This window comes from Rhinoderma darwinii, chromosome 12 (genome assembly GCF_050947455.1).
Source record: "Rhinoderma darwinii isolate aRhiDar2 chromosome 12, aRhiDar2.hap1, whole genome shotgun sequence".
Taxonomy (NCBI): domain Eukaryota; kingdom Metazoa; phylum Chordata; class Amphibia; order Anura; family Rhinodermatidae; genus Rhinoderma; species Rhinoderma darwinii.
Genome location: NC_134698.1, coordinates 59243784 through 59266797, shown reverse-complemented (window position 1 = coordinate 59266797; position 23014 = coordinate 59243784). Strand labels below are relative to the sequence as shown.

Genomic DNA, 23014 nt, shown 5'->3' with positions numbered 1-23014 from the left:
CGATATTTCAAAGGTAGGATTGCACAAAGCAAAATAATATTCCAGATGTGCTGTAAGAAGTCGGTTGTCTCAGGATAAAAGCAATTGATGAGCTGCCTAAATAATAGACTGCAAGTTAGGAATAGCTAATTACTTTGCTAAAATATAAAGTCAAATAACAAAAACACATTCATGAATGGTTTATAAACCCCTTGTCAAGGAGAACCACAAACCTAAATTTGCAAAAGTTGATAACAGAACAAAAGGTCTACATTGAATAAACTTTTTACTATATAAATTCTGCACTGTTCAATTACAACTACTGTAGCACATGTAGACACTTGTATCGTTACTATAGCTATTGACTTGTCAATATTTTATGCCAGGGTTCTCAAACTCGGCCAGGTAAACAGGCCGCACAGAGAAAAAAATGTGAAGTTGACGGGCCGCATTACTTTCAAATTTGATAAAATACAAAATTGTTAATCAATTAGTAATTTGAACTGATACAACAATACTACATCACTATAACAATACTACATTACTATAATAATACTACATTACTATAACAATACCGCTAGGTTTAAACTTACCGGAAATTTCCGAGTTTACTCCACATGTTTATTTTAACATTCCAGTTTTCTAGTTTAAGTGTCGCTAAATTATATATATATATATATATATATATTTATATATATGAGCCACTGACATCACGGTCCATATATAGACCGTTCTGACATAACTGTCCATATATGGACAGTGATGTCAGTGGCTCCTCCTGGACCAGAATGCCTGGCCAGGGCGTTGCTGACGCACTGGTCTGGGATTCCGCTAATAGATGAGGCCTCGTCTATCAGCAAAATCCCCGACCAGAGCGCTCTGGCTGGGGGTTCCACTCCTAGAGGGAGCTCTAGAGAAGCTATCTATTGAGAGGGGGGTGCAGCGCTGTCCACAGAGTGGGGTATGTGGCGTGGCACTATCTTCAGGGGGGTGTGTGCGACACTCCTTCGGGCTTGATCTCTGCTCAGGCCGCAGATGACCGCTTCAGCAGGCCGCGTGTTTGAGACCTCTGTTTTATGCAGTCACGTGACAGAACCATGAGATTTTCATCATATATGTCAACCATTTAAATGCGCCAGTCAAACACTGGACCAGTACCACAGTAACGTCAGATAATGCACAGATCAAGTTTTTCAGTAGGAATGGAAGTCCGTGATAGTACATGAAAACATAATTTACAGGAACCCTTTGCGGTCTTGCCATATGTGAAAGTCCAATGGGAAAGCTCTAATGTAAATTGTAAAATACTTATTTGCATTTTAAAAGTCTTGCTCTATACTGGCTACAAAAATAAGATACATATCCAAGGATAAAAAGGACACTGTGAAAACTTGCAAGTGTTCCTGAAAGTGATGTACAGTTCACAATCACACTCCACTGCGAGTCCAGACTATGACCATTTCAAGCAAGGCTTCCATTAAGTAGGTCAATCTTTCAGCCAGTATAGCTCAAAATGTTCACAATCCTTACCTTTCTTTGATATAGTAAAAGTATGGGGTGGGTTGTATCGCATAATAAGCCATTTTAAAAACAAACAATCACGTTTTACCGATCCTGCTGGGTAAGCTGGCTACAGTGGCTTGTTTTCTGTACACTATAATTAGCAGAACATGTGAAGTAATGTTATCAGACAATACAGAAATTAGAGAATTTCTCTTGCCAACTTCGCCTGCAACAGTTTTATGGACAAATTAAACAAGCAAAAATGAATGATAAGATTCTAAGACATATATGTCTATAGCTCTGAATACTAATATGAACACTAACAGCATTTACTGTGAACTTTCAAATGATGATAATTACAATTACAATATCATGGACGCATCTCTTTGGATGCATTTCTTTTATCACGCCTGATTTTTATGAACTGTAGGTAAATTTAAAGACATTTGGCAACTAGGGATGTGGCCTGACTGGACAATTTACAGACCCGAGTGTCCGCCAGCTGCATTGGCTTAGATGAAGAAGTGGCCACCTTTGCATGCAGACCTCTTCACTCCAGTGTATGGGAGTTAGGGCCTGTTCACATCAGCGTTCGGATTCCGTTGATGGGTTCAGTCAGACATTTCCGTCGGAGGAACCCATCTACGGAAAGGCAAACGGAAACCATAGCTACCGTTTGCATTACTATTGATTTCAATGGTAATGCTTCCATTGCAAATGGTTTCCATTTGTCTCCGTTCCTTAAGGCTTCCGTTTAGATGGAATCAATAGCGCTATTGTTTAGCTGACTGCGCTATTGTTTTCGCCCAAAAAAACAAAAAGCTTACAATTTGCCTTTCCGTTGATGGGCTCCTTTGACGGAAAGGCCTGACGGAACCCATCAACGGAAACCGAACGCTGATGTGAACAGACCCTTACAGGAAGAACCTCTCCATTGAAATTGATGCAACAAGGGGCCACAGGCGCCACTATGTATCTGTAAACAGAGGTTTAGAGGCCCTCGTTCTCCCGAGTGGTGGGACCACAACCTATCAGGCATTTATGACATATCCTATGGATGTCAAATGCTTTAGATGGGAATACTTTTTTAAATCTTGCTAGGATATTTATGATAAGGAGGTATTTCATCTGGAAACAAAGATATTATGTGATTCACTGGTTAGCGCGTCCACAATATCTCAACTCGTTTCAGTATGGTTAATGCAATAGGGACATTTCCATTGCTATGTATTTATTATTCCTCAAAGAGGAAAAAATAAGATGGTTGTGATTCCTGATGTGAAAGCTAAGCTCAGCATCTGCTCTCAGCCCAGGAAGTACCAAAAGCTTCTTCCTGTAAAATAAGCATATTACATTGACAGATAAAAGCACAAGAGAGTAAATGGAACTGACATTAACAGCTTAGCAGTTTTATCTCGGTCATAAACTTCTTATGGATCTAGACATATAAAAACAATATTGCTTGTATTTCTGCATCACAAATGGAGTATTTAAAAGACTCCGTTATTCCTTTTAAAAGCTTGACCACATGAAGCCAATCTATGCAAAACGGACATGTCCACATAAAGGATACTTTACTTCTCCATCAGCTCAATTTAAAGGCTCTTTTAGTTAGATTTTTTCTTTATGTACTTAAAGAAACACCCCCACAAAAAATGTTATTCCCTGGCCCTTTGGAAAGGCACATTATGTCAATTGTGGGAATGTAATCTTCTTACCGGCGGCTGTATATGTGAGTTATCCACTCCCTTCTGGTCCTCCGCTGTGTCATGTGACCAATAATAGGAATCCCCAACTACCACAGCGAATCATGTGTGGATAAATCACAAATACAGCCACCGGTAAGAAGATTACACATCCACACCCAAACACGGAAATGTGTGCGTGTGGATATGTGTGTGTGTGGAAGTGTGAGTGTGGATATGTGTGTGTATGTGTGTGTGTGTAAGTGTGCGTGTGGATATGTGTGTGTGGATAAAGGGGCATATATATATATATATATATATATATATACACATACATACATACATACATACACACACACACACACATACATACATACATACATACATACATACAAAAACTACCTATATCTGTACTCTGATATACACAGCTGGAAAAAAGAAAGCATAGAACGGTCATGTGTGAACAGTCATGCAATGTATTGCACTACATGTCCACAGCATGCCTGTAGTGCTGCCGTATAAAGCATCTGTGAGGTACTATGTCCTCTACTACAGGTAAGCTCTAAATAGGACCATACATTCGTAGTATGGCATGTGATGAAGCATGCCGCAACATCTTTCTCACAAATGTGAAAGGGACATGCAGTTTAAAGTATTTGCCTATAGAATTCAATTCATATTCGGTATCTTTGTGAGACGGATTGTTAAATAACTGCTATCCTGGTCTCTACTATTAAAGACTTTGTCAAAAGTGCAGGGGCGTAACAAATAAGAGTGGGGCCACACAGCAAAATGTAAATGCCCATTTGCTGCAGCAGTACATTCAGATGTAAAGCTTATGACTATTTTGGTCCTCACTCTGTACCCTGTGTGGATTCCTCCTTGCCCTGATTTCCTAGCCATTTTCTTTTAATTAACCCGCAAAAAAAGAAGCTACAAATGATGTCACCAATATGTCCCAACCACTTGAATATGTCACATGATCGCTCAGGTGCCATTTTCTTTGGGAACCCCGTGGCGTCACATAGCAACGCATCAACAATTATGGATGGGTACGGATGCACAGCCGTAGCAATCAACAATTTTGCACGCGCCCATCGACTTCACTCACAGGATCTACGGGGCCCCAGAAGTTGGATCCCCACTGATCAGCATTATAACAAGGAGCTTGATTGTTCAAGAACTATTTGCATGGGACCCAGGTAAGGGATTAAGAAAAAAAAAAAAACATAAAAAAAACATATTTGGAGAGTTAACTTTTATGATGCAGCTTTGGAAGAACTCCATTACAATGTTCTGGAACAGTTTTCATATCACCAGTTTTGTGCATGCGGTCATCAGGAGACAGCAAGATCCAGTACCATCATTATTAAATACAGGACCAACGAGCAAAATCTGCAGAAAAGGCGTGATATTGACATCATTTACCATTCGGTCACTTGTTTTAATATCGTAAATAAATACTAAAGTTACTGTACTCATTAATATAATTTTAAATAGGCTTTAATAGCCACATACCAACATGACTGAAAATGAATTCTACTTCTATTATCACTATCATCCCAACTGCAGCAAGCGAAATTGTGGCAGACTAAGATTCAACAACATTATTGTAAATAATAATTATTTGCAAATTATTGTAAATAATTATTGTAACCTTAATTTTTACCAATGGTACTTAATGCATAGAGAAACAGACGGGAAACGCACAATTCACATAAAGTGAGAATTTTTTTAAACATGTCCATAGGTCATCAATATCTGATCGGTGGGGGTCTGACTCCTGGCACCCCCACAATCAGCAGTTTTGAAGGGGCCGCAGCTTTCCCTTTATTTCCTTTACTGTTCACTCTGAATTGCCAACACACTTGTAGCAGCGATTGACAGTATTACAGCATTCTCCCATTCACGAACACAGTATGAGCAGTTTAAAATGAAGTTCACACAGTTGGACAGGCAGAAAAGAAAAATCTGCCTCAAATTACCTTCAGGAATTTTGAGGCAGATTTTTAATTGCCAGCATCTTTGGAAGCTTTTTTTTTTTTTACTGCATTGTTTGCCCGCGTTTTTTTCCTAAGTTAAAGAAAAAAAACATGGGCAAAAAAACGCTTTTAAGGAGCGGCACAAGTTATTTCTGCCTCCCATAGTTTGCATAGGGAGGTCAAAGGCAGAGACATCCTGAAATCAATAGGGAGCGATTTAGGATGTTTTTTGGCGCCGATTCAGACGCGGTTTCCATTGTGAACTGACCCTAAAGAGGAGTCCTGATGTCTTCTTGTTTTATTTTATACAACTTATTTTGTCTTATCGGTTTCTAGGAAAGCCAAACAAGTAGTATGGCCTCACATAGGCTTTTATTGCACATTCCAAGAGTCCTAGCACGATAATACAGATCCCCAATGCTCATCTATGTATGAGTAAGCAGATAGAATATGCCATTAGTGTAGGATAGCTGGGTGCTCCCAGCCACTCGCTGTACAGGAAACTGCAGCATGACCTTATTCATTTGAATGGAGCAGTATTGCAGTTCTTTGAACAGTGGGTGACCGGAAGCCAGCTGTGCAGGGAAGAACTAAATGGGACATAGCACTAAACCAGCAATGCTGCCTCTTCAATCTTTGTATCAGTGGGAGTACCGGGAGTCAGACCCTCACTGATCAAAAGGTGATGGGAATAACACTTTAATGCATTCGGAACACAAGTAAATAAAAGCACAAATAGGGGTATTACCATACCTCCCAACTGTCCCGGATTCAGCAGGTCAGTCCCGGATTCCAGGCGATGTCCCAGTGTACAGGGCGGCTGGTGGTATGTCCCAGTGTCAACTGTATCTGTGCCTTCAGAATGCAGATACAGTTGAATACATTGCTTAAGCCAGGAACCATCCGTTCTCTGCTTCAGCATACACTGTGTGAAACGGCTGTGAGCCGCTCCTCACAGACAGGCACGGTACAGTCTGCGCCGAGCCACTCCGAGTACAGAGTGGAGGAGCAGAGGAATCTCCTCCACTCGTCGTGGGAACGGAGCTAGGTAAGTATTTCCTTTTTTTTTATTAGGCACTATGTGGCATTATACTGTATGGGGCATCTGTGTGGACATTATACTGTATTGGGGCAACTACGGGGGCTTTATACTATGTGGGGACAGCTATTTGGCATTATACTGTAGGGAGACACTGAGAGCATGATATGGTGTGGGCTGAATCAGGTGTATGGGCGGGGTTAGAGGCGTGGCTTAACACGGAAAAAATTGCTGCGCTAAACGCGCCACATCAGTTGTCCCGCTTTGCGATACTTAAAAGTTGGGAGGTATGGTATCACAACTAGACCCATTACAGCCGTGTGAAAACAGCCTTATAAAAACGCAACAAGTGAGTATGGATGCATGAATTAATAATCAGGCAACTTAATATATCAGCTAAAAAAAAAAAAGGTTAGCAAAATGAAAAACATGAATGGAAAAAATTCTAAGGACAAGTAATAAGCAGAGCAATTAAACATCAATAAATATCAAATCACTGAAGTCTTTGCTGCACTGTCCAGGAGACATTAAGGATTTGATCCACACATCAATGTCATTTCATTTCCATCAGCACTTCCTGTCTTTAACCTCTCCCCTCAACATTTACATTCTCTTCTGCTGTCATTTCTGCCTTGTTAAAACATCACCATCTGTGCAAGGACAGATCTAGAGCCCATTACAAGCAACCAGTGGGAAAGAGACCTAAATCCCTGCTTTGCAAACTATTCCTGGCTCTGTCTGCTCTGATTTTTTGCAGCCGAGACTAGCATATGCCCTTGTTAAAACACATAAACCTGGTTTGAATCCCATTTCCTGTTATATTTTTTAGATCAAGTTTATTTTGTTCTCATTACAAGTTAAATATCATATAAGGAAGGAATGAAATGTTATTTTATATCGTACTGGGATACAGTGCCACATTGCCATCTTCTTCATGTTACGGTGCTTTAAAATTGATGGCCTCTGCTTATGATAGACCACCAATATTAGATTAGTAGGGGTCCGAACCTCAGCACCTTCATCAATCGGCTGTTGTAATGGGCTGCGGCGATTCACTGAACGCCCACATCCCCTTTATTATTTACACAGCTCCATGCTGCACAGATCTGTACTTTTAGTATTAGCGCAGTCCCCTTTACTTGAACAGGACGAAGCTGTAGAGAATTGTAATACCAGGCACAGCTGTTGCTAAAAGTACGGATTGTCTGCCGACGGGTACCAATTGGATCCTGGGCCAAGCGGCGCATTTAACTTGAAAACTGCGGAGGAGCTCGGGAGCCGTTGGCTCCATGCCTCGCCATTTACCCTTGTAGACTACAGATCACTTTAGGCCTGCGGCCTATGAGTCAGCAGGTCTTCCGCGTAAGCAGGTGCAATGACGTCAACACACCTGCCTGCTTCGTCCAACAGACCACTCGGCTAAAGGCCAGGAGGTCTGTAGCCTGCACAACGTATAAGCGGGGTTAGGGGAGCATTTTTACTTTTACTTTTGGTGTTAGGCCAGCGGTCGGCTTGAAAGAACTATTCCTTTTCGGGCGCATTATGATGAACACATGGGGGTGCTATTAATTTTGGGGCACCATGGGAACATTGCTTGGCACTGGAGTACTATGCTTGGGGGACACTGTTGGCACTATTGCGGTTAGGAGCGCTACGTGGGCACTTCCGGTCAGAAGAAGTTATCACCTATCCACTGGAGAGGTGATAACTGTTAGGTAGCTGGGGGGTCCAACCGTTGGGACCCCTCCGATGATCGACAGACCTTTAGTCACATTTGTTGTAATATGTAAAAAAGTTTCCCTTAAAAAATATATATATATATTTTTACGTTTGTTTTGCTAGACTATAGTCGGTTTTGCAATACAATTTCGCAATGGGAGGCAACAAAATGAAAAAAGGTGTCTTAAGAAAACACGCGGTTTCATCTCTAGGCAGCAGAAAGGCTAGAATCGCCCCTGGTAGTAACATTCGATTGTACCTCCAGCAAAATGAGACAGTTGCTCAGGATATAAAACCGCCTTCTCTCCCGGATGCTTATCCAGGAGTACAGAACTTGAGAAAACTGGAGGTTCACTGTAAAAGTTTTTTTTTTACTTTAGACTAGCCTTGTGCAGACTTCCACTAAAATTCCAAAGTCGTTCAGTCATTTTAGTAGGCGCAACGTAACTTTCCATTTTTCCTGTAGTGGTGAAGTATAAAGAACTCCTATATAAAATAAAATAGTGAGTGCTCAGTTCTATCATTACAAGCTTCTGCTCTGCCCCATTGTAATAATAGATAACCTTCAACTACTGTACCTGAACAAACAATTGTAAAGGTTTATCTGGAAAACTTGTCAATTTTTTTAATTTTGATAGATTTCTAAAGAACTCCGAATTACTATGGCTAAAAGATCAATAAAATGAACTTTATAAAATAGTTTCTTTATAGGAAACAGGGAAAGTAACACAAAAGCAGAGAATTAAGTGGTCCGAGTGTGAATTTAGATTTAATGCCATAAAATAGCAGTGAAAACACGCTCTACAGAAGTGAGAACTTTACTGGAGGAAAAAAAATAGGGCATTGCGTTACATGTTGACATTTAATGTGTCTCGTGTTTTCTGATGTGGCCGTGTAAACTGTCACGACTACAGGAAATTTAAAGATTTATTACGGCCCTAACTCCTTGATTTTTCAAAGGCTTTCCGCTGTCAAATCAAAAACAGTCTGGTAATAAATTCAGGGGATAAAATATCATAGCTTACAGTATGTCCACAGTGCTAGTAACTTGCTCTATATTTTACATGATTGTATTGTGATAGTTTGGCCTTTTACAGACGTATGGGAAAAGGGGGGTTTTTTTAACTTTTTTTTTTTTTTTTTTTGGAACATTATAAAAATATTTAAATGTTTTCTTACTTTTTTTTATTAGTCCGCCTTGGGAACTTGAAGCAGCGATCATTGGATCACTTGCATTATATACTGCAATACTAATGTATTGCAGTATATCGGGATTCTGACAGTCCCCCAGGCTGCCATAATCACTGTAAATGGCTGATCGCACTGCAGAGGGGCGCGATGAAATGTTTGAGGGGGCACCCCCGTGATTCTAACAATTTAAATGCCGCGGTCGCGATTCACCGCAGCATTTAAGGTGTTAAACAGGCGGAATCAAAGTTAACTTGGATTCCGCCCATTGCAGTGAGGTGTCGGCTGTGTAACACAGCCGTCACCTGCATAGTATGGAGCGAGCTCAGCCTGTGAGCCCGCGACATACTTCTCCTTAACGGTTATAGCGTACCTGTATGTGACACGTCGTTAAGGGGTTAAGCAGAAATGTCTAAAGATGTGCCAAACTTATCAACCAGCATGAGCCTTGTGATAAATTTGGTGCATCTAATCTTGGTGTCTAATTTTAACACTATTAGTAAATCTTTCCCAATATCTGCGGTCACTAAATGTGGATTTTAGTACGAATTTCACCCCATGCATTGAAAAGGGTGAAATCCGCAGTGAAAACCTGCCAGAAATCCACAACAGAAATGACATGCTGCAGATCAGAAAATGCAAAGCATACCCGCAATTCGGCTGGGGTTTTTAAAACTTTTTTGTAAATTGCAATTCCACAGTGTGTGAACTCACCCTAAGGCCTGATTTACACGAGCGTGTGCGTTTTGCGCGCGCAAAAAACGCAGCGTTTTGCGTGCGCAAAAGGCACTTGACAGCTCCGTGTGTCATCCGTGTATGATGCGCGGCTGCGTTATTTTCGCGCAGCCGCCATCATAGAGATGAGGCTAGTCGACGTCAGTCACTGTCCATGGTGCTGAAACAGTTATCTGATCGGCAGTAACTCTTTCAGCACCCTCGACAGTGCATTCCGATTACCATATCGAGTAACCTGTTTAAAAAAAAAGAGGTTCGTACTTACCGAGAACTTCCCGGCTGTTGCCTTGGTGACGCGTCCTTGGTGATGCGCCTCTCTTGACATCTGGCCCCACCTCCCTGGATGAAGCAGCAGTCCATGTGACCGCTGCAACCTGTGCTTGGCTTGTGATTGGCTGCAGCTGTCACTTGGACTGAATTGTCATCCCGGGAGGTCAGACTGGAGGAAGAAGCCGGGAGTTATCGGTAAGTCAGAACTTTTTTTTTTTTTTACACGTTCATGTATATTGGAATCGGAAGTCACTGTCCATGGTGCTGAAACAGTTTAAACTCTTTCAGCACCCTGCACAGTGACTGTCTCCTGCCGGGTTCGGTCAAAACGAGTTCGGCCGAACCCGGTAAAGTTCGGTTCGCTCATGTCTAAGACACTCATAGTTACATAGTTACATAGTTAGTACGGCTGAAAAAAGACACATGTCCATCAAGTTCAACCAAGGGAAGGGAAAAGGGAAGGAAAAATTTCTACACATAGGAGCTAATATTTTTTTGTTCTAGGAAATTATCTAACCCTTTTTTAAAGCCATCTACTGTCCCTGCTGTGACCAGCTCCTGCGGTAGACTATTCCATAGATTCACAGTTCTCAATGTAAAGAAGCCTTGTCGCCTCTGCAGCTTGACCCTTTTTTTCTCCAGACGGAGGGAGTGTCCCCTTGTTTTTTGAGGGGGTTTTACAAGGAACAGGATTTCACCATATTTTTTGTATGTGCCATTAATATATTTATATAAGTTAATCATGTCCCCCCTTAGTCGTCTTTTTTCAAGGCTAAATAGGTTTAATTCTTTCAATCTTTCCTCATAACTTAAATTCTCCATGCCCCTAATTAGCTTCGTTGCTCTTCTTTGTATTTTTTCCAACTCCAGGGCATCCTTTCTATGAACTGGAGCCCAGAACTGGACTGCATATTCTAGATGAGGCCTCACTAATGCTTTGTAAAGTGGTAATATTACATCCCTGTCCCGCGAGTCCATGCCTCTTTTAATACACCACAATATCCTGCTGGCCTTTGAAGCAGCTGATTGACACTGCATGCTGTTATTGAGTTTATGATTTACAAGTACACACAGATCCTTCTCAACAAGTGAATCCGCCAGTGTAGCTCCCCCTAGGACATATGATGCATGCAGACAAAACAGATAAAAACAAGGACATTTATTCAAAAACACCGAAAAAGGCCATACTTACAAATGGACACAGCCAGGTCTGAAACGCTGATGAAGGCGAGTGAGCAGGTGCTTTAAATAATAATAGCCACTCCCACTAGTCTTGAGGGGAGTGGTATGTGGTGCATGGGATGTGTAGTAAGAAATAATAAATGAATAGTGTATGTGCAAGTGTAATAATGTGAGTGAAATATAGGGGGCAGTAATGAGTGAAGTGCCTAAAAAATAAATGAATAATGGGATGCAAGTGTGTGAAACATGGAGGAATAGTGTGTAAGTCATGAGGCGCAACGTGACTAGCCAGGTAGAAGCCTATTTGTGACGCCTTGATAATTCATAGAGCGGGCTACCCTGCTTGCTAGGCCAAACAACAACACACCATGCTCTCCCAGCATCAAAGACCTGGCTGTGTCCAAAAGAAGCGAATATAAGTAATAATGAAAAATACCTGGGGTATTAGTGATCATTTTGGCCAAAAGGACGCAAGCTCGCAATCCACGACAAGGATCCCCAGACTTGCGAGGATCCCCAGACTCGCAAGTCTGGGGATCCTTGTCGTGGATTGCGAGCTTGCGTCCTTTTGGCCAAAATGATCACTAATACCCCAGGTATTTTTCATTATTACTTATATTCGCTTCTTTTGGACACAGCCAGGTCTTTGATGCTGGGAGAGCATGGTGTGTTGTTGTTTGGCCTAGCAAGCAGGGTAGCCCGCTCTATGAATTATCAAGGCGTCACAAATAGGCTTCTACCTGGCTAGTCACGTTGCGCCTCATGACTTACACACTATTCCTCCATGTTTCACACACTTGCATCCCATTATTCATTTATTTTTTATGATGCATGCAGGTTGTTGGTACCCAGATGCATAACTTTACATTTATCTACATTAAACTTCATCTGCCAAGTGGACGCCCAAACACTTAGTTTGTTTAAATCTGCCTGTAATTCATGAACATCTTCCATAGTCTGAACTATATTACATAGCTTGGTGTCATCTGCAAAAATAGAAATAGTGCTATTAATCCCTTCCTCTATATCATTAATAAATAAGTTGAATAATAGTGGTCCCAGCACTGAACCCTGGGGTACACCACTTATTACCGGGGACCATTCAGAGTAGGAATCATTGACCACAACTCTCTGGATACGGTCCTTGAGCCAATTCTCAATCCAATTACAAAGTATATTTTCTAAACCTATAGTCCTTAATTTACACATTAGGCGTCTATGGGGGACAGTGTCAAATGCCTTTGCAAAGTCCAAAAACACTAAATCCACAGCGGCCCCTCTGTCTAGACTTCTGCTCACCTCTTCATAAAAACAGATTAGGTTAGTTTGACAACTTCTGTCCTTAGTAAAACCGTGCTGGCTGTCACTTATAATGCTATTTATTGTCACATAATCCTGTATATAGTCCCTCAATAGCCCCTCAAACATTTTCCCCACGATGGATGTTAAGCTTACTGGTCTATAATTACCTGGGGAAGACCTAGAGCCCTTTTTGAAAATAGGCACCACATTTGCCCTGCGCCAGTCCCTTAGCACTATACCAGTCACTAGAGATTCTCTGAATATTATGAAAAGGGGGACAGAAATAACTGAACTAGGCTCTTTAAGAATTCTAGGGTGTAAAATGGTTATTCTCCCAAAATGTCTGTATGTTCTGGAGCACGCAGCCATACCGGTATATAAGGCCTTTTTTAAAAACCTACATGCATTATTCCCGGCTTTTATATGGGGATCCAATAGATCCAAACTTAGCTTGGCTACTCTGCAGAGACCTAAACAGGAGGGGGGAATGGCACTACCGGATTTGTTTATGTACTATCTAGCTGGGCAGTTGAGATATTTACAGCTATGGACTGGGTCGGACCCGTTACCAATGAGGGAACAGCACCTCGCTGCATATTTGTATCTAGTGCACCTTTGGCCAGTGATAGAAAGCTCCCCGGGAACTTATAAAAGAATGCTCCCAATCCACAAGGTGGCCGTGCAGGCATGGACGGCGGCCAAACAAATTTATGCATATGCGGATGTACAAGTGGACATGCCATTATGGGATAACCCCCTTCTTTCACATCTAATGGAGGGGCAGGCCCCCTCTTTTTGGGAGGGATTTGAGGTACGTAGAATTGGGGATGTGTATAAGGATAATGTCCTTAAATCCTTTGCGCAAATGCAAGAGGACTTCCAAATTCCTAGGGAAAGTTTTTATAGATATCTGCAGCTGCGACATGCTCTCGCAAGTCAATACCCTAGGTCAGATCACGAATTCTCACGATTCCCTTTGATTGGAGTTTTTAAATCGCAGGGCCCCCGGGGGCTGATCTCTGCGGTCTACACGGCCCTTATACATGCTAAACTGGCCAATGTCAAATTACCGGTAAAAGATAAATGGGAGAGCCTGATATCAGATCTGACAGAGGAGGAATGGGAGGATGTACTTTCATCTCCTGTGTCTGTGTCACCGGCGGCAAATAACAAAATGATCCAATTAGCTATAGTTCACCAGAGTTATCTCACGCCGGTGAGACTGCATAGAATGGGCAGATATCCTAGCACTGAATGTCACAGGTGCCGTTTTCCCAGATCTGATTTCTGGCATATGATCTGGGATTGTCCAGGGGTGGCTGCCTTTTGGGGGGAGGTGTTGAAAGTGGTTGAGGAAGTGGTGAAACAGCCGATCCCCTTTTCACCTAAGATTTGTCTATTTGGGGTGCTGCCTGAAGATCAATGGCCATTTCACATGCGTATTTTATTGCAAGAAGTATTGTTCATGGCAAGGAAAACCATCGCACTTCGGTGGATGGATCAGAGACCTCCTAGGGTGACGAAATGGAAATCGCTGATCAATTCCATTATACCATATGAGCGAGTATTATATAAGAAAAGAGGGTGCGTGGGTAAATTTTATAAAATATGGCAGATTTGGTGTGATTCATCATGTACCCTGTATACTCCGCATAGATTTACAGACCTGAGGGACCAGTTGCTGCAACATTGAGGAGGACGAGTGTTGCATGTCTGGTTACTTATAAGATCTCTATATTTTGTATGGAATAAATCAAACTGGCCTGGGAAAGTATTTTGCCCGCTGGGATGTTATTGTGTTGTTTCCGAGGGCTAACTATGTGATCTATTGGGTTATGACATGTTAAAAACCACCATAGCCACTATGCATCTGTGTTAAATGTGTATGAATACATAAATGTGTTTATTTTCTGTCATGTACTATGGACGTTTGTATTGTACAATTCTTTCAATAAAACGAGTTTAAAAAAAAAGAATTCTAGGGTGTAACCCATCTGGTCCCGGGGCCTTGTGCACATTTATTTTATTTAATATAGCTTGGACCATCTCTACATTCATCCAATTCAGTATATCAACTGATATATTAACAGCACTGGCACCGGCTACATCAGCTGCTCCTTCTTCAGTTGTATATACAGAGCTAAAGAACCCATTTAGTAACTCTGCCTTCTCTTGATCCCCTGTGATCAACTCCCCATTACCATTATCTAGGGGTCCTACATGTTCAGACCTGGGCTTTTTTGCATTTATATGCTTGAAGAATTTTTTAGGATTTGTTTTACTATCCTTGGCCACCTGCCTTTCATTTTGTATTTTTGCTAATTTTATTACATTTTTACAGATTTTATTAAGCTCTTTATATTTTACAAAGGCTACAGCTGTACCCTCAGATTTGTATTTTTTAAATGCCCTTTTTTTGTCATGTATTGCCCCTTTCACAGAAGGTGTAAGCCATGTGGGGTTTAATTTGAGTCGTTTATACTTGTTACCTATAGGAATACAATTTGCACTATAATAACTCAAAGTAGATTTGAAAATCTCCCATTTATCATTTGTTCCATTATTTGACATTAGTTCTTCCCAGTCTATATCCTGAATTTCCGCCCTCATCCTGGGGAAATTGGCTTTCTTAAAATTAAATGTTTTTGCCCTCCCAGCCTGCGTTTGTTTTTTACAGTATAGGTAAAATGTAACTATATTATGATCACTGTAACCGAGGTTTTCACGAACATTGACATTCCCAACAAGATCTGCATTATTAGAAATGACCAGATCCAACAGAGCTTCACCTCTAGTCGGGTCTTCCACAAACTGGCCCATAAAATTTTCCTGCAACAGGTTGAGGAAATGTCTCCCCTTTGCAGTTGAAGCCGAACCATGACACCAATTAATATCCCGGAAATTAAAATCTCCCATTATCACTACAGTACCCGCCGTTCGGATGTTTGTAAGCAGAAAAGCACGTGGTGCTTTTCTGTTTACATTCAGTTTGACAGCTCTTGCGCGAATCACGCAGTTCGCACGGAAGTGCTTCCGTGCGACCTTCGTGGTTTTCACGCACCCATTGACTTCAATGGGTGCGTGATGCGCGAAAAACGCAGAATTATAGAACATGTTGTGAGTTTTTTTCAGCGCACTCACGCTGAGCAAAACTCACGGACCGTCTGCATGCCCCCATAGACTTGTATAGGTCCGTGCGACCCACGTGTATATCACGTTCGTGTAAATGAGGCCTAAGGATGTGAATGTCAGCATGTTGACATATTTCCATAACAACCATCAGAACTGTGAATGCAGCGCTGGACTATAATACAGGCGATAGCTCGAAATAAGTGATGCAATGTATTTTCAAAGTATACTATATATAAACTGTAAAATGCCATATACATGCATATACGGTAATCTATTTGTTCATGGTCACAGGTAAAAAGGTCTGAATAATGGTCTTTCCCAAGCCCATCTGTATCATGGTTTTATAAGAAATTACATAGATCACTCATTTACTCAAAGCTCTTTTGTTGTCCCCATCTGCCACAAAAATCTTAAATTATTCGTAGAATCTACATTTTATCTCAGCTTACGAGTGTGGGCAACCTTGGAAGTGAAAAACTACAGTTTTCCACATCCGTGGTGTACACATGCGGGACACGTTATCACGGATCTCCCATAGACTAGAGTCTATGGAGGGATGCGCGAAAACGCAGTAAAATAGGACATGTCCTATTTTTCCATGGACCCTTCACACGCTCCGTTGAAACAACGGCCATGTGAACGGCCCCATTGAAATACATGTGTCTGTGTGACGGCCGTCACACGAACGAGTTACAAGCTCATCTGAATGAGCCCTTAAAGTTACAGTAAAATGTGGTTGCATCTAACTTTCCATAAATCAATAATTCAAAAGGCTACTGTAGATAAGAAACTTTGTAATATACTGTATATTTTTAAAGAAAAATTATTCTCTCCTCTTATTAGTCGCATTTACCCCCTCCCCTGCCTCATGCTCGGATCACTCAATTCACTAGTAAAATCAGACTTCAGTGAGGCAGCGAGAAGACATATCAACATCACAGAGATCAGGTTACAGATGCTGGCCTGAAATGTCTATGAGGAAGTGTAGGGAGGTGATCCAAAGAGAGAGGCAGAGAGACACAGACAAACGTTGCTGATTTTAGTAAGTGTCTTACTAGTTTCACCCCAGTGCTGGATTCACAGCAACACTGCTGTATAATGTCCTTCATACTGCAGCTTCTGTTTGTGTATGTGAGAGAGATAGGGGAGCAGGATCTCTTCTCTCTGTGCTGTGAATGGGAGAGATCATAGCAGCTATTCTCCACCCCATCTGGAGCTGGGTTCAGGGGTGACTGACAATGGAGTATGAATCCTGCAGAGGGGGAACTGCTGAGGAATAATACTATAGTTCATCATTATATGACTTGTATTTGCATTTTTCATCTACTTCTACATAGCAACTTATTCTGAAAAGCCATATGAAAAGACAGGTAGCCTTTAAATTATCATAAAGTACAATTATTGTAATACCTGATAAAATATAATTATTGAGCACTGACAATTATTGGGATACAAAGTTCATATCAAAACACTCACTAGATAATGTGATTGTATCCTACATTATAAACGTATAGTTCTTTCCATAGTAGCAAGTGCATTTTAAAAGTAAGCTGTAAATGTTCATGCCTCTGATTTCATTATGAATTCTGACCAGCTCAATTAGAGTAAAAATTACAAGAAAAGCCTTACTTTTCTGTAGACAATCATGTTAGGAGTGTTGTCCTCAGGATCTGTAACTCCAACGACACTTGCATCTGAAGACTGAGCCATGATTGGGATTTCTCAGATACTGTAATAAAAATACAGAACGGAATATCAGACAAGTTAAAGAAATATTGTATTTATCATCTTTGAAACATGTCAAGTTAAAAATAGTGAATTTCCTTGGTAAATTAAACACAGTAATAGACCAAATCAAAATCAGAGATTACACACTGAAGAACAACGTAAGCACGTCTGCTTGCAAATGAGTGCTAAATCGGTCACGTTGTCAGGCAAATCACAAACACCGATTCATATACTGCCTGCAGCAGGTTGAGAGTGGACCATGTTGGATGACAAAGATTAAATCGGCGTCTCCATTTTTGTGTCTTAACTTATTAATAATGAGGGGACCAGTGGAGAAAATAATTTACGAGTATGCTTCTTAATGATGTGCATTGTTTGTAATTGGATTTTGTGCTGGTATCTCCACGTGTTCACAAATGCTGTATGGCTTCTGCCCCCATGTCGAGTAACATTTTTTCCACACATGCTCGTGAGTTTAACAGGCAATTTAAACGTAGCATGCTCTGGAGAGAGGCCCGTTCCTTAAACTGTGACGTACATTCAAGAGAATCATTTTCATAAGTTAAAATCCCCCCCCCCCCCTGTACTCAAAGCCTTCCCACATATTTTTACGTCCTCAGCTCCTGCAAAAGGAAGGGGGTTCCGATAGCCATCAAGAATACTGTGGAGACAGACCCCACGGGTCGATTCCTTATTCTGTTATGCACCACGAATAACGTACAGTACACGTTAGTTAATGCTTATTTCCCTAATCGTAGGCCAGGACGGTATTTCTCTAAGTCATCACGGAGACTTCAAGAGGTACGTCAGGGACGTCTCATTGTCGGAGGTGACTTCAACGCACTACTGGATAGGGATTTGGACTCTACGACTTTGGGCAGACGTAATGATTCTGTCTCAGAAAGTCTCAGAAGAGGGTTTGTTTGATGTGTGGAGATGCCAGCACGGTACTGAACGTGATTATACTTTTTTTTTTTCTCCACCGAGACAGTCTTATTCTCGCATTGACTTCTATCAGATAGGATCGTTCTTTCACTAGTTAAATCCTCTACGATAGGGGTCATCACGTGGTCTGACCATGCTCCGGTATCCATGGTAGTCTCTGATCGATTTAGTATTCTGCCCCAACCCAATGGCAACTAAATAAATTTTATTCCATCCCATCTTGACTACCACACTCTACTTAAGGACGCCCTAATATCGTACTTCGAAATTAATTCCCCTTCGGTATCTAATCCTTACTCTTTATGGAATGCTCATAAGGCGTTTATGCGGGGAATACTTATACAAGCGGGAGCTCAGGCCAAATGTGCCAGGGAGAGGGAAGTGACTGATAAGTTAGGGCAAATCTCTCAACTCGAAACCTTAAACAAAGGGTCTCCTTCAGTCGATCGCTCACAGAACATTTGGAAGTTACGACTGCAATTAGGGATAATCCCAGCGTACATTGGATTCAAGTAGGCTGGGTTCATCACAAAATAGGCTTATATGCAGACGACGTACTGCTTTCACTGACAGATCAGTGGTCATCCTTGGAGGAGGTGGGTAATTTGCTTGAAAAGTTTGGTGTGGTTTTATACTATAGGGTTAACTCATCAAAGTCCCTAGTCCTGAATGCGGGAATTGATCCTCCTACACAAGCTACCCTCCAGTCCAGCTTCTGTGGGAGTGAGAACTGCATTCAATACTCGGGAATTAAATTATCATCCTCTAGTAGCATGTTGGTTTCTCATAATTACTCCTCCCTTATCACTAAAGTCTCCCGTTTGTTAGAAAATTTCTCTTCCTCCCTTGTATCATGGGCTGAGAAGATTGCTATAGTTAAAATGTTTATATGGCCAAAAATGTTATACACCTTCCGTACACTGACTATACCTCTACCCAAGGCCTTTCTCCCCAAACTGCAGAGGGTGCTCACGTATTTTATATGGGGTGGGAGATGACCTAGGGTCCGTGTTTCTACTATGATTAGACCATGGCATATGGGTGGAATGGGTGTTCCCGACCATCATAAATATCATAGGTCAGCCACACTTGAACAATTTAAAGCATGGTGGGCACGGTCATATGATAGGAAGTGGGAAGACATTGAACGATGCGCGATGGGAGTTCATCTTATTTCTGCGTTCTGTAGCTTTGGTTCGCAAACCAGCCGTTCCTCTGTTGGGGCTAGCAATCTCCCTTTCTGCCTGGAAGTATCTTATACGCTAATCTGGCCTTACTGATTGTGCGCCCATATGCGATTTGCCTCTTAGATTTCTGTATACATTCATTGAGAATAATAAAGTTAATTCCTGAGAGGGGGATGGGATCAAGCAAATTCATTGTCTCTTTCAGGATTCTGTTTTTCGCTCATTTATTGACTTGTCCTCTTCATATAATATTCCACGCCCGGACTTCTATAAATTGTTGTGCATGAGGCAAGCACTAGAATCTTTGGATGTCTCTCGCCCACTACTTGCTTGCCAAGCATTACTATTCTTCTCTAACAAACTCCCTAAAGCGAGGAGTATATCCTTATTTTAGAACATATTTACTGCCTATATACCGAAGGTTAAACCTCCCTATTTAGTTAAATGGGAACAGGAACTGAATATTGCATCGACAGTGCAACACTGGTTTAAAGCTATGGCATTTGTTAAAAAAAAAAGTCTCAAAGTTCGATCCATTGGGATATGTCGCAGGAGATTTTACATTGGTATCTTACCCCAGCAAGTCTCTCAAAAACGTCTCCCTCTGTTTCAGATATGTGTTGGAGGGGGTGTGGAGAGAGAGGCATGTACCTACACACATGGTGGGAGTGCGGCCTAGTCCGCAGTTTATGGGTTATTGCCTTTTAATTGATTTCCCGGGTTTTGGGTATACATACTCGATTAGATCCTGGTCTGGCTCTATGCTTCATGAACTTAGACTGTATCCCGTGTCATAGTAGAACTGTGGCTTGCCACATACTTTTAGCTGCTAGACTCATGATTGCTCGCAAGTGGATATGCGCTGATGTGTTCTCAGAAGTAGAACTAGTAAACCAGACACATTTTTCACATCAAATGGAAAAGGCCTGGGCTATAAGGGCACATACTTTGGAAAAATGTAACTTGCAATGGCAAAATTGGCCTTTGTTCTCAGAAAGGGGTCCTGTTTCCTTTCCCTCCCCCCCCCCTCCGCCCAATACCCTCTTCTCGTTGAGTAATTGCAAAGGTTGCCTGATCTAATTGCCTCCATTATTATATTATATAGTTTTATTTTAATCTCTTCTGTAATTGTAACTTTGCCGTCATTCTTTTGCACTTTCCTGCAGAATTTGTGTTGTTACACTCGCTTGCCTGTATTGTTATAATTTTTTTTCTTTTTCTACTTTGATACAAGTTTCATATGTGACTGCTTCATGTTTAAGTCTAAGGGCGGATTTACACGAACGTGCTATACGTCCGTGCAACCCGCGTGAAAACCTATGCAAGCCTATGGGGCCGTGCAGACTGTCCGTGAGTCCGCTGCGTAAAACTCGCGACATGTTCTATATTTTGGCGTTTTTCGCGCATCATGCACCCATTGAGGTCAATGGGTGTGTTAAAATCACGCACACCACACGGAAGCACTTCTGTGGGACACGCGTTATTCGCTCAACAGCAGTAAAAGAATGAATGTAAACAGAAAAGCACCACGTGCTTTTCTTTTTACAAACATCCAAACGGAGTGTCCTAATGATGGCGGCTGCGCGAAAAGCATGCAGCCGCGCATCCATATGAACATGACACACGGAGCTGTCACGCACCTGCCACGCGCGCAAAATGCAGCGTTTTTTGCGCGCGCAAAACGCTCACGCTCGTGTAAGTCCGCCCTTAAAGTGTTAAAGAGTAATAAGCTTATGATCTGGTTATACCACCGCCGGGGCCTGACACACTTTATTGACATAAAAAGTCTGTTGGGTGCGGACGTTTCGACAGGAAAAATAGTGCGCTGTGCAGCACTAATTTTCCCGGAAAATATGATGGAATCTGCGACAAAGGCTCCAAACTAAGCCTCCAATGCAGATGTGAACAGAGCTGTAGTTCACTGTGCCTAAAGGGTGGGCTGTAAGCTTTTCATTATAAAAAAGCAGCAATTTTGAAATATCATGATTATTACTAATGTAAATCACAGTTCTCTATAAACAGTCAGAAATTACTATTTTCATTCTGGCTGCCATGGTTACATCTACGGACCTGTATCCAGCATATGTACATATGCCAGTATTATTTCTACTCTAGTCTATAATAGACTGAAAAATATACAGATCTACTTTATCACATATAATACACAGGTTTTATTTATAAAATATTTTTTTTTTTTTTTTTTTTTTAAAAACACACCTTAAGAATAGGGATATTTATATGCTGTGGTAAAGCAGTGGCAAATATGAATGGTTTAATTGTCGGATGCAGTGAAATTTTTTGAAAACAATAGAAGGTTTACATTAAAATCTTTGTAATTACAAAATTTACTAAACCTAAGGCCGGATTTACACTAGCGTGTGTCAGCCGCGTATGATGCGTGGCTGCGTGATTTTCGCTCAGCCGCCATCATTATGACACTCTGTATGTTTGTAAACAGAAAAGCACGTGGTGCTTTTCTGTTTACATTCATACTTTTTACTGCTGTTGCGCGAATCACGTGCGTCACACGGAAGTGCTTCCGTGTGCTGCGCGTGATTTTCACGCACCCATTGACTTAAATGGGTGCGTGATGCGCGAACAACGCACAAATATTGGACATGTCGTGAGTTTTACGCAGCGGACACACGCAGCGTGAAACTCACAAACAGTCTGCACGGCCCCATAGACTAACATAGGTCCGTGCGAGGCGTGTGAAAATCATGCGTGTTGCACGGACGTATATCACGTTCGTCTAAATAAGCCCTAATAGTAATGTTCTGAAAAAATTGTTGACTGCAAATTACAGCGCTGTAAAGAAAAGAATGAGAAGCCTAGTTACCCTTTATGTTAGCTGCGTCTAGAAACTATACGCCTTGATGTGCACAGCATGACTATACGTAGATTAAAGGCAGATTGGAACATCGTTGATATTTAGAATTAAACCAAAGGCAATAACACATACTAAATGGTGTGCACAGAATGGAAAGACTTGGCTCTATTGGATCAACAATACAGAATAAAACTGCAATAGGATGGCAGAGGTGTGTGTAGTCAAAGGAAAATTATTCCTAGGACAGTAGGAAGAATCATTGGTATGGACAGCTTCAATGGTCTTGGCCTTGGTTCAATGGTCATAGTACTAAAGAAAAATATTTACTTTGTGTTTTGGTTGAACAATTGCTGTGCATGATAATCGTTCACAATTTAAAGCGGTTGTTTCATGAAGACAACCCCTGTCCATATGCTCTACTAGAACATATGGACGTCAGTGGGGACTTTTGGTCTGGTGGACTCCGGCAGTTTATGTATTATATGGATAATGATTCAACTGAACGGCTGCCATGTAATACTGTACTGCCGCCGCTGCAATGAAAAATATCTGGCTGGCCAGTGGCTTCCCTCTCCAATATCAGCGGTTTGTCACATTAAGGGGTTGTT

At 41.5% G+C, this 23014-nt stretch overlaps 1 protein-coding gene across 3 annotated transcripts in view; it reads right to left on the bottom strand.

The window, feature by feature from the left end:
- RGS6 (regulator of G protein signaling 6) overlaps window positions 1-23014 on the bottom strand; it is a 481401-nt gene that overhangs the window by 314866 nt on the left and 143521 nt on the right. For all 3 annotated transcript variants that reach the window (XM_075844496.1, XM_075844495.1, XM_075844497.1), the window contains one exon: window positions 17346-17445. In XM_075844496.1, the coding sequence (XP_075700611.1) occupies window positions 17346-17426 (81 nt within the window). In that variant the 5' untranslated portion in view covers window positions 17427-17445. The remainder of the gene's footprint in view (window positions 1-17345; window positions 17446-23014) is intronic.